Source organism: Vicugna pacos, chromosome 2, assembly GCF_048564905.1.
Source record: "Vicugna pacos chromosome 2, VicPac4, whole genome shotgun sequence".
NCBI lineage: Eukaryota > Metazoa > Chordata > Mammalia > Artiodactyla > Camelidae > Vicugna > Vicugna pacos.
Window position 1 is genome coordinate 87,939,286 of NC_132988.1, and position 12,881 is coordinate 87,952,166.

The following is a 12,881-nucleotide window of genomic DNA, read 5'->3' on the forward strand; positions in this document are numbered from 1 at the left end:
GACAGGTATATATAGAATAGATAAACAAGTTTATACTGTATAGCACAGGGAAATATACACAAGATCTTGAAGTAGCTCACAGTGAAAAAGAATATGAAAATGAATATATGTATATTCATGTATGTATGACTGAAGAATTGTGCTGTACACCAGAAATTGACATAACATTGTAAACTGACTATAAATCAATCAAAAAAAAAAAAGACAGTGAAAAAAAAAAGAAATTACTCCTTGGAAGCTGATGATTTGGGGTTGGAATTAAAAAAAGAGGCCCATCCTACTAAGCAAATAAGGATCCTTACTTACTCTGGAAAGAGGAAAATGCCATTTAACTATGTTTATAATTCATAGGAAAGAGAAAAACAAGGGGGAGAAAGTTTATTCTAGCAACGTAGGATAGCTGAGCGAAGATTGCCTTATATGAAATGCCATGAGCAGGAACATGGCATTCTGGGACTTTAAATGTATGATTAAGCATGAATATACTTCAGAAGATAAACCTTATCACATAATCGTAACCGCTACACCACAACACAAGCTTCATAGTTTGTTTTGAAAAGTTGTTTGTAAAGAAAGTCTCCCGATGTATCAACTCCTTTGATAGATTGAAGCTCTTTCACTGAGGACCTACTGTGCTCTGGTGATTTTAGGAAGGTTTGCAGAGGGTAGCACACAGTTCATCTTGGTTTCTTTGAACTTATTTGTGTGTGAGCCAAGCTTCCGTTCTGGGTAGACTGGTAGGCAAACAGCTGGCCTCCATTTGCATTGAGCACCAAATAATAGAAAATGAGCTTCGGTTGCTGCTGGGAGGGATTTGTTGAAGATGGAAGGGAAAATGTTCTGATTGCAAGAGTTTAAAGGTAGTGGAACTGGTTGTGTAAGTATATTCCCCAGAGAGCTTTACAAACAGCGTAGCCAGTTGTCACCGCAGAATGGGTCCCAGACAGCATGGGTATTGCCCAGAGGCAGAGTCTGGAATAGGTGACCCCTGGAGAGCTCTCTCAACAGTAGGGTTTGTTTTTTGGTTTTTGTTGTTGTATTATTACAGGCGGCATCTGGTACTTTTCTGTTTGGCAGAACAGCATGAGGATGGAAGAAGTCAATATTGGTCAAGTAGTGGAAGTGAGTTAGACTGGAAGCAAGTAGCAATTTGACAGTACTTTTGGGGGCTTTATTATGTCTGCTTTTTAACTGTTTATCCTATGAGTGTGGAAACATATCCAAATGCACTGATGCATACGTTGCATTTTAGTTGCCTTAGTTTTAGTCTCTCCTCCTCCAAATCTTTGGCATAAAAACAAAAAATATGCCCAGTTGCAAGGCTGTTTATTGAATCTCCACAATTTTCTTAATCTTAAGGATCTTTGACTAAGTCGTAATGATTTTCATTGTCATTTAATCCACCTTTCTTGAGCACATGTAATATTCTTAATCGTTGACCATCAACGCTGAAGGAAAAGGAGCACTGATTCTAACCACTCTCTGTGCTCTCATCCAGATGCATATCCGAAGAGTGAGATGATTTATACCTGGACAAAAGGTCCTGAGAAATCAGTAGAAGTTCCAAAGGAGTCTTCCAGCTTGGTTCAGTATGACTTGATTGGGCAAACTGTATCAAGTGAAACTATCAAATCCATTACGGGTGAGATGTTTAACAATTGAAGTCAACATACTATTAGGCATTAGCAATGGGGTTTTGTCCTAGCTCGTTCATTGAACTCTCTAGCGTTTTCAGGGGACATACATAAAGTTTCCAGAAATAGAGCTGATGCATAAGTCACAGCTGAGAATTCCTTTTTATATTTAAATCTTAATTTAGTTAAAATAAGTTCTGAATTGGTGGGATGTGAAAAGTGAGTTGATTTTCCTATTCAGAAACGAAAGTCATAATCAATTATATTAAAATGTATTTTCAACAGAATTCTGAGGCAGGAAATCTGACCACTGACTTTTGAACACTGGATTTCCCTGTGTTTTTGGTGCTTTCCTGGGATCTTTTTTAAATCTTGCCCAATTTTTATGGTGTTACCCTCTCCTTCGTTTTAAAAGTATAAGCAAAATATAAAGCTTAATTATTAAATATATTAAGAGTATATATTAAAACTGTCCCACAAGTAGATGGATGATTATTATTGGTGATTCTTGGTCTGTGTTTACTTTTGGAATGTGAATGGGGAGAATCATAGGATTTACTTTTTATCATCTTCACTGGGAAAAATGGCTGATTATTACTTGTTCTACAACTGTTCCTCACATACATTTATCACCAGGCAAAAACGGAAATTTTAAACGTTTATTTTTCAGCCTGCAGTGGGATTAATTAGACATTTTGGGAGGATTTGAGGCTTCTGAATCTTAGGTTGCTTCTTCCTAAGTAACTTTCTTAATATGTTCTTTTACGATGTAACATTAAAATATATTATCAACAGTCACCAGAAATCTTACGGTTTACTTACTTATTAGCTTTTCTTAGGTTTTTGTCCAAATGCCAATAAAACATGCCTGAACTCAGGGTTGTTATGTATAGCTCAGTGTTATATGTGTGTCTTTGTATTTTTCTTCCCATATATAGCATTAGGAATAAAACTCCTAAAACGAAGGCAGTAAGGCTATCTTCCCCCAGGCATATGTGTATACATAATGTATACCTGTGCATTTCAGTTCTTTCTAAAATTAAGCTTTATATTTTCATCCGTGTGTGTTTGTATGTTTTCAGTTTTTTCTAGTGATTTTCCATAAAAGTTAGGTTTAAATTCTGCACTTGAAGATGCTGAAAATGAAGGCTAATTGCTTTCGCAGTACTAGACCTTTAAAATAGAAAGCACTGCAAGAATTTTTTTTAAAGTTATAGCCAACTTATTAAATTGCTTAATCACTGCATACTACAAAAATGTTTTTCTGTGTAATGATGCTCAAAATCATTTCCCCCCTATTGGGGTACTATGTATTTCTCCATCATTGTGTGTTACGCACAACAGATACTTTCTTTGCCTAGAATACTGTTTGTTAGTCTGCAAAATGATTATAAAGCCATGAATAATTGCCCACAGAACCAATAACACATTTTCTGCACATTTCATTTGCAGGTGAATATATTGTTATGACGGTTTATTTCCACCTGAGACGGAAGATGGGTTATTTTATGATTCAGACGTATATTCCATGCATTATGACAGTAATTCTTTCTCAAGTTTCATTCTGGATAAATAAGGAATCAGTTCCAGCTAGGACTGTATTCGGTAATTATAAATCATTATGTGGGTATTTTTGTCCACATTACATTTTGATCATGATTCATGGGAATAGTCTTTGGATATCATTTCTAAGAAAATATTAGTCAGTAATATATTAGACTGTGCTGGGTAGAGAATCACGTAAGGTTTTATTTTTATCCAGCCAATACAAAGTAATAAAGCTCAAAAGGCTGTGGGCAGTCCCTCCCTTCCTTTGGGACCCTATCAAATTTCCTTTATTGAGAACTGGCAGGCAAAGACCAAATGTAAATCTGAATTTAATTTCACTTTTGGTGGTATTCTTGGGTTCCTAGCTTAATGCTGTGTAATTGAATTAAAATCATATCTAGGTGTTAAAATGAAATGCACTGGGAGCTTAAAATAAAACAAATAAAAGCCATGGCTGAATGAATATGAAAGCCTTAGAATAATTTGCCTTTTAATGAAGAGGACCAAAATGCAAATGGTTTAAATGCATTGAATTGGAGAGTATTGTATGCTTAGTTTATTGGCTCATTGTTCTGTTCTATCTACATCTTTTTTTCTGAATACGTTTTATTCTTTTTGTTTTTATAGTGACTTCCTATATGTTATATTCTTAACCATATGAAGTCCAGAACATATGGGTTTTAAATTTTAAAGCTGTTAATAAGTCTTATGTATATCAGTTATGCTTTTAAATAATAAAATTAGTTATAAGGATATTTATTTAAGTTTATATAGTATATATCTATTCCTTTTCTGTTGATCATGAGTAGCAAAACCTTTTCGTAATAGGAAAAGAAGGAAAGTGATCAGAGTTGCTCTGGAATGGAGGCGTAAGTCCTCACAAGAGATGCCAATTTCCCTTTGCTTTTTCTATTTGGTAAGATCAAAGCCGTGATAGAATATCCCTCATCACACAACAGCTGCAACGGTGCTGGGGAGAAGGAGCTGGGGAGAGTGGGAACTTCTCATCCCACTCCTGCTGTCCACTTAGGGAAATTCCAGTAAGGGCATCTTAGTGTTCTCAGGAGACCTGAATGTGGGGTTACTTTAATTTTAGGGTCACTCAAGAAGGCGTTGAAATCCTCCTGAGGAAACTCTTAGAGGAGGGACAGTGCTGGGGCAGAGTGTGACCTCAGGAAGGCAGTGAGCAGGTGTAATGGCCCTACCTACTTCCTATTGTTGAGAGGGTTCAATTAAAGAATAACTGCACATTGCAAGTGTTGACTAAATCTTAGCTATTCAAACCACTGTGACAATGAAAGAGAGAAAACCATGAATCCAAGTTTTGGACTCCAGTAGGTCAGGGTTTAAAACCCGTATCTGCCACCTATTTTCTTCATCCATAAAACTGTGATAAGATGTCTCTCCTTCATAGACCAGTAAAGATGTAGAGTTACGTGCAGGCCTTATTACGGGGTGCATGGAGCACTTGAGCAATTTTAGTTACTCTCCCCCACAAGCGCTGTTATGTAGGGGAGATTTAGTTTGTTCTGACTTGGTTTCCTTGATTTTAAATTATTTTTCAAAAGAAAACATGTGTCTATTATGTAATGCCACTCTGTTAGATTCTTGCTGCTCATTGTCTCACTGAGCGCTCTTTGTGTCTGCGCATCATGGTCAGAGGCAGCCTGTCTGGGCAGAAGTGTCTGCTGAGGCTGAGCACCAGATCAAAGTCTCTTAACTTTTCCTTGAACAAATAATATTAATATTTCAGGAACTATCATCATTGAAAATAAAAATAAAGTCACTTTTACACATATTACCATCTTTTATTCTATATTCCTAAAAATTTCTAGAACAGATAATACTGATGCATCAATGGTGCCTTTGATTAAGAGGTGGTCATGTCAAAAGTACAGACTCTGGATAAGACAGCCTAGGTTGTAATCCCAAGTTCTACCACTTGTTAGCTGTGAACCTTCAGTGAGTTATTTCTGCCGGTTTCCTCACGTGTTGCTACAGGATAAATTGCTGTACTTACTGCGAAGTATTGCTATGAGGATTCAACGAGTTAATTTGGATAAGGCACTTGGAACAATACCTACCACACAGTAAATACTGTTTTTAGTGTCGTTGATTATTATGACCTTCCAACACTGCCATCTACCTCATTTGAGAATCACTTGATTCTGTAATAGGAATGGTCTCTGTATTTTATAGTTATTGTGATTGGTTGAGAAGCTTTGAATGCGTTATTGGTTGATTTCAAACTGGTAGCCACTGTTCTGTTTCGTTTGTCCCCAAATACTAGAGCTTTCCAGTGAGATGGGAAGGGATAGCATTGATCACAGCTCTACCCACCCAATATTTCCTATCCAGATAAAATACTGTAGGGAAATTAAGTAGCATGTAGTAAGGGTCCTGGTAACACTAATAATTAATAGTGATGATAAGGTTTGCCATGTACTGATAGGGGTCATCTTATTTAATCTTCACAATAACTCAGCAAGGTAGGCGTTATTAATTTTATGTGGATAAGGATTTGGACCCAAAGAGGCTAAGAAGCTTGTATAAAGTCACATATTTAAGCGATATACCTAAGACAATTTCTGCCTAATTTTGAGAACTCTCTCATTTCTACTCTGCCATTCTACTTTACAGGGGGACGGAGGGAGGCCTGGGGATATGGGGGCTTGTGGAGAATTCCAGAGCTGCTAAGTGAAATTGTATGGCTGTGTGCTGAGGACACTTTATGGGTAGCTTTTTCCATTTGCTTCTTTCTAATTGTGCTCATGTGCCCAGATACTGGTTTTGATCGACCAGGGAAATTATGCTCAATAATTAAGTCTTCTAAGATCTAAGATGTGTCAAAATGGAATTATTGAATCGTTTGTTGAGGCTTTAGATGGTATTTCCTTAAGGAAGTTAAGTATTTGGAGGAAATGTTAGTAATCTATTTCATATGAAATTCAGGTGAAAAAATAATTCTGGGCCAGTATTTATCTTTCCTAATTCTCATTTTCCTCTTTACTCAAGGAGAGAATTTGCTGGGTCAGGGAGGTCACTAGAGATCATGCAAAAACAAATCTCTTCCCCCCAAAAATCAGAGTAAACAAGAGAAGTAGAGAGTGCTCAATTCTCTGGAAAGTCTTTCTATCTCTAAAGTTGTATGACTTTAAGTTTTCTAATTATTCTGGTATAGTAAAACATTAAATCTGAGTAAATGCCAGCTGGCACTTCTAAATCATTACTAGTTGATTTTCTAGGGTTGGCTAGCCAAAAATTCACTCTTGTGTACAGTCTTTGCCTACTCTCACAGGTCCTCTTCCAGCTCCTGGGCCAGCCAATATGGTGCATGTTCAGTGTTCTAAAAACAGGGCCTGGCATCAGTACTGGAACGTGTCAAAAAAAGTTCCATGGTTATTGAAGCGTTTTCAGGTAGATGTCGTAAGCTATTTGCAACAGATGTACCGTCTTCCTAGATGCAGAGTAAGCATGGCTTCTTATCTGAAAGGTTGGCATCTGTTTGCTATTCTGTTGGTATTTATTTAACCAAACGCTCCACCTCAAAACAGGTGTAATAAGTACATCCCTGTTGTGCTTTCTTAAATTTGAATTCCAGAGAAGATTTTTCAGTGTCTAAAGGGATGGGAACTTCAAACCCTTAGTCAGTTGTTTATGCCAGTTACTTTCCTAATTTGCCACCAGTCATAAAATATGAGCCATAATATCTGAAGGGCCCGTCTACAAACTTTAAAAGTTTAAGTTTACTCTAGACAATGAAAGAGAAGTAGAGAGCAGACACAGCGCCAGGATTTTTGTGTTGATGTCCATACATCATTCAACATGTTCATAACCCTGGTGATCCACCCTCCTTGACAATCAGAAAGTAATTTTTGGATTCAGAGCTCAATAATTGCAATAATATTCTGCTTACTTGACATTAGTAAAGGCATTTCTTCTCATACTGCAGGAGAGGAGGAAGCCCACTAATTTTGGTCTTCAGGAGAAATCGTTCTATTACCAAAAAAATGTTCAAAGCAACATGGAGAATCTTAAGTTGCTTATATTTGAGTTTCAGTTCCCTTTTTGGTTTTCACATTATGGTCTCTAAAATTTTCTGAGTTCTGAGTAGTATTCTTATTTAGACTGCACTGTTCATATTTTATTTTCAAGTGCTTTCAGCATCATTTCTATGCTGTTAGAGGAAATACACTTAAGAAAGTTCTGGACATTTTTGAATTCTTAACAGGCCATTAAACTTGAGTTGTTACGAATAAGAAGAAAAACTTTGGTATATCTTTAAATTTTGTAGCTAAAAATTTTTCAAAACTAATTCAGGGTTTATTCACATACCTCACAATGAGCATGGGAATGGTGCCATTTTCCTGAGATTCAAAATAGAGGCTCAGAAGAAAAGTCTCTTTCTGAAACAAAGTCCAATAAATTCACAATATTGAATTTCCATTGGCATTTAGGTATGTATATATTTGACCAAATAAACACATTTTAAAATCTGGTTTAGACTAATGAAATATTAAAAATGTCACAGTTTTTAAAGAGAATACAACCAAATTCTCAACTTTCTTTCTCTATATGGTTTATGGAGTATGTTTGAAAGACCTATGGCTCATAAGCTACACAGATGCTCTAATTTTTCATGTTCTAAACATTGACAATTCAGAAGGGACTAGAAAGAAAATGGATTGGTGAAGAGCTGGAAAAATGTATTTTTATTTACTGTGCATTCATCATGTGCTCGGCACTCTGTGAAATACTGTGGTACGTCCTGAAGCAACGTCAGACATTTCTGCCCTTAAGGGGTCTACGCTCAGTCAAGTTGTGGGAACAAAGCTCAGATAAATGGCACCACTAGGGAACAATACTGGGCAGAATGTAATGAAGTGCTGAGCTGAGGAGACAGTATTATTTCTCCCTAAATCAAAGTGTTATTATTCCTTTATTATTGCAGGGTGTGCACTATCTCCTCAGTTTATAGGTATTATTTGGCTTTCAGCTAGGGATTGGCACGGATTGGAATATATAGTTTATGCTTTTATCATCATCATTGTTGTCATCGTCACATCCCCAAACACCTGTGTGTCAGTGCAGGAGATGTCCTACGCATTATACGGAATGAGTTTATGTGAATATAGTAAATCTCCATATAAATGGCCAAGCTAAACTACATAACATGGATTAGATACACAGAAGGACAAAGATGCAGAAAGGAACAACTATACAAATATTAGCATCCTTAAATAAGGCGTTTCTTTATAGTTTCAGTGGGAAGTGAAATTTTTCCATTGAGAATAGGGACTGACTTTTTTCCAAGGTGAGGATGTGGCTTTTCTGGAGATGATACGCTTCAGAAGCCTGTTGATGAAAGAGAAGTACCTCTATATTGTTGCAAATATTTTTCCTGCTGATCATAAACTGATAAGTGGTGGATATTCAATATTTTTAAAGCCAAATTGCTCTAGAAATCTTTTTTCTCAGGAGTATACCTTTATTGTTTTATGTAAATTGTTAAGCTATTTGAAACTAGTAAATTTATTATTTTAATTCAATAGATAATATTTGGGTAAGTGTTTTTATATATATATATATATATATATGTATATATATATATACATATACATATACAGACACATACATATTTTGTGCTTTTTCTGGCAGTGATTCTCAGTAGCAGTGGGCCATGCCTACCCCAGAAATTCTGATGCTTTGAATTTCAGTGCTACTGTCTTCCCACTCCTGGTTGAGAATCAGTGCTTCAGTGAGTCACACTTCCTGTTAGGTGTGTGTTGAGTTTCTCAGGTACATTGGCTCAGGTACTAATATCAATATATGTTATGTGCCTTACATACTTTTAACCTTTATAGTAAACCCAGTTGGTGGGTATCAAAATGAAAGCCAGTGAGTTTTCTTGATTTAATCCAACTCACACTGAACCAGTGATCAGAAGAGCTGGGGATTTGAACCATGTATATCTATCTCTCACTCCAAAGCCTGTGCTAGTTCTGCTGAACCACTAGGATTGATGTTTGATTTGAGTTATTATAAACTTTGTTACCTCTATGCTACCAAACTCCCAGGTCTTTTTGTTTGGTGGGTTTTTGTTTTTTGGGGTTTTTCTTTTGTTTGTTTGTTTGTTTTGCACAGAAGTGACCATTAAGTATTTTGTCTCTTTGCTCTTTTGCTTTGAAGGAATAACCACAGTCCTCACCATGACCACACTGAGCATCAGCGCACGGCATTCTTTGCCCAAAGTATCCTATGCCACTGCCATGGATTGGTTCATAGCTGTCTGTTTTGCTTTTGTATTTTCGGCTCTTATTGAGTTTGCTGCTGTCAACTACTTTACCAATGTTCAAATGGAAAAAGCCAAAAAGAAGACATCAAAAGCTGTCCAGGAAATTCCGACTGTTCCAGTGCTGAGAGGAAAGCGCCCAGAAGGACCTCTGCAGGTATTTGACTTACTCTGCTTTAGTTTAAGGTTTCAGAGTGTTGATCAAATTTTCATTGCCAGGGGAAGAACTGAGAAGTTGAAAATCCTGCTAACAATTCATAAGCCATTTAAAAATCCAGAAAAAATATAAAAGGATAATCGTGAATTTAAGCTTTAACACTGTGATTAATTGCTTAAAAAATAAACAGCTCTGGATGAGCTAAATGTACACAAAGCTAGTTGTTTGAAAGTTCTTTTCAGAATTAAAATGTTTTTACAGAAAAGAGTAAACTCTTATACATGCTATTAAGAGAACCTGTGGATATCCTTGAGTGGGTTGGAAAGGCATTTTATTTAATTCTTCTTATACTGATTCTTTTTTTTTTAATTGAAGTGTAGTCAATTTACAATGTTGTGTATAACATAGTGATTCAGTTTTACATATATATATATATACACACACACACATATATACACACTCCTTTTCGTATTCTTTTTCAGTATAGGCAATTACAAGGTATTGAATGTGGTTCACTGTGCTATACAGTAGAACCTTGTTGTTTATCTATTTTATATATAGTTGTTAGTATCTGCAAATCCCAAACTCCCATTTCATCCCTGTAATCCCCCTTCCCCCCACTGGTAACCGTAAGTTTTTTTCTACATCTGTGAGTCTGTTTCTGTTTTGTAAATAAGTTCATTTATATCATTTTTTAAGGTTCCACATATAAGTGATGCCATATGATATTTGTCTTTCTCTGGCATACTTCATTTAGTGTAACAGTCTCCAGGTCTATCCATGTTGCTGCAAATGGCATTATTTTATTCTTTTTTTGGCTGAGTAGTATTCCATATACTACTATATATGGAATATATATATATCAAAAGTTCTTAATCCAAGTATCTGTAGATGGACACTTAGGTTGCTTCCATGTCTAGGCTGTTGTAAATGGTGCTGCTGTGAACACTGGGGTGCATGCATCTTTTTCAAATTAGAGATCCCTCCAGATATATGTGAGAGGCATTCATTGAACAAAGTAAAGCAGTGGTTCTTATCATGGCCCCACATTAGAACTAACCTGTGGGACTGGGTGGGTCCTGTGCCTTTGTATTGAAGAAGAAAACAAAACCAATAGACAAGAAGATCCATGGTTGCAGGTGATGTCCATCCAAGACTGAAAATTCTTACCCTAAAGAGACAGATCTAAATGGATATGAAAGCCTAGTAAGAGCTACTGCAATTTGCACTGGGCACGTAAGTGATTCTGCAATTAAAAAAAATTAAAAGTGACTTTTTCCTCATGGAACCAGTTGTACAAAAGTAGCAAGATCATCATGAAAATGAGAAAGCAAACAGTCATTCCTTCTTCCCTCATCTCCTCCTCCTCCTCTGATACTCTGCTCTCTTTTTTTCTCTTTTTCTCACTCTACTCAGCTTCTCTCTTGAATCAAGTGTCTGTGGTCACTTATACAGAAGCTTATTGTAGTTGCCACAAATAGTAGTCTAAAACTTCTTTTGTCTGCACGTGCCCAAATCAAAGTGCATATAAATCATCAGCTTTATTCTCTGTTGGTGATAACCCACTTCTTTACTTATTCATGCATGCATGCACGCGTTCTTTTTTCTTTTATTTATTCAACAAATATACATTTAGTACCAACTATGGGCCAGACACTTTATAGTCTGAGAATCAAGGGTATACAAACTACCCCCCTCCGCCCCTCAGATACCTTACTCGATGGAGCTTACATTTACGTATGTAGGACAAAGGAGACAGACAATTTTAAAAGAAACATAAATAGAAAAACCCTTAGGTGTATTAGATGGCCATAGTGCTGTGACAGAGCTGAAGCACCAAACTGGGAAGGAAGTGCTGGGGGCTTGTGACACGGTGGGATTCAATTCAGAATCCATGTGGTCAGGGACCTCCTCCCGAGAAGAAGGCAGTAGAACAAATTAGGTTAGGTGTGTACCCTGGTAGGGAAGAACTGTACAGGGTCCTACAGTTTGTACCTCTCCTCCCACAGGGCTCTGGGCAGTAGTTCTCTAAGAATAGCACTTGAGCAGATAAGAAAATTATGGTCCTTCCATTTAATAAGTTTGGATAGCTTATCTTTCCCTCTAAAGGAATTAGTTTCATTAAGATCTTCAAAAGCTATTAGAATGAATTTTCTATTCTATTTTTAGTTTAAAAAACTGATTATCCTCAGTTTTATTCCCTTTCCCATTCCCCATAGGTAAATTCATGCCCTTTCTGCCTTTTATTATTGTTTCATTTGCTTTGATTTGTTTTGTTAAGGACTTGGTAGAAGGATTCTATTTACTGTTCTTTTAAAAAAAATCATCTTGGATTTATTTATTTTACTGTTTTTTTCCTAATGATTGCATTATGATTTATTTTAATTCCATCTTTCTGCAGTTTAATTTTGTTACTCTTTTTTCTAGCTTCTTGATTTATTTTCACTGTTTCTTATTTAATAATAAAGTTTCCTTTATTGCAGTGAGATTTTCTTTGCATACAGCTTTGACCATAATTCATAACTTTTAATATGTTATCATAATTATTTGCTAAATATTCTGCAATTATGCTGCTATTTTCTCTCCAAGCTAAGACTTATTTGGAGGATAATATTCAAGTTTCCAAGTGGGGTTTTTGTTTGTTTAAATTTAGCTTCATTGTATTTTTAGTTGTATCACATTATGTTCAGAAATGTTACCTATACAGCTTTGAATGTTGCTGATATTTCCATTGTGCTGAGTTGGGCTAAAAGCTTGTAAATGTTTGATAGTAATTTGGAAGGCGTTGATTATTCATTATTAAATTAATTTTACTTAAAACATTATTATTTTACCCTCTCAATAAGTCACTTCTTGTCTTCTTGATCTTTCAAATACCAAGAAAGTTGTGAAAAATTCTCCCACAAATATTATGAGATTGTGTTATTTTGTGTGCATTTTAACTATTTTTGTTTTATGCACTGTGATGCTATGATATTCCACATGTAAAGATTCATAACAGCTCTGCTTTCATGTCACTCTATGAATTTAATCATTAAATAACCTTTTTTTGGGGTAACCTATAGAGCCCCTTGAAATCTGTTTGATTTGATTATTTTTATATTATTTCTTAATATTAACTCTATGAATTTAATCATTAAATAACCTTTTTTTGGGGTAACCTATAGAGCCCCTTGAAATCTGTTTGATTTGATTATTTTTATATTATTTCTTAATATTAACTTTTGTAATATATTTTATTGCTGAATTG

General features: G+C 35.8%; 1 protein-coding gene across 1 annotated transcript in view; it reads left to right on the forward strand.

The window, feature by feature from the left end:
* The window catches only part of GABRA4 (gamma-aminobutyric acid type A receptor subunit alpha4), a 65,034-nt gene that overhangs the window by 18,202 nt on the left and 33,951 nt on the right, over nt 1-12,881 (forward strand). Inside the window, exons 6-8 of the mRNA XM_072944547.1 lie at nt 1,499-1,642; nt 3,087-3,239; nt 9,372-9,631. Coding sequence (XP_072800648.1) covers nt 1,499-1,642; nt 3,087-3,239; nt 9,372-9,631 — 557 coding nt within the window. The remainder of the gene's footprint in view (nt 1-1,498; nt 1,643-3,086; nt 3,240-9,371; nt 9,632-12,881) is intronic.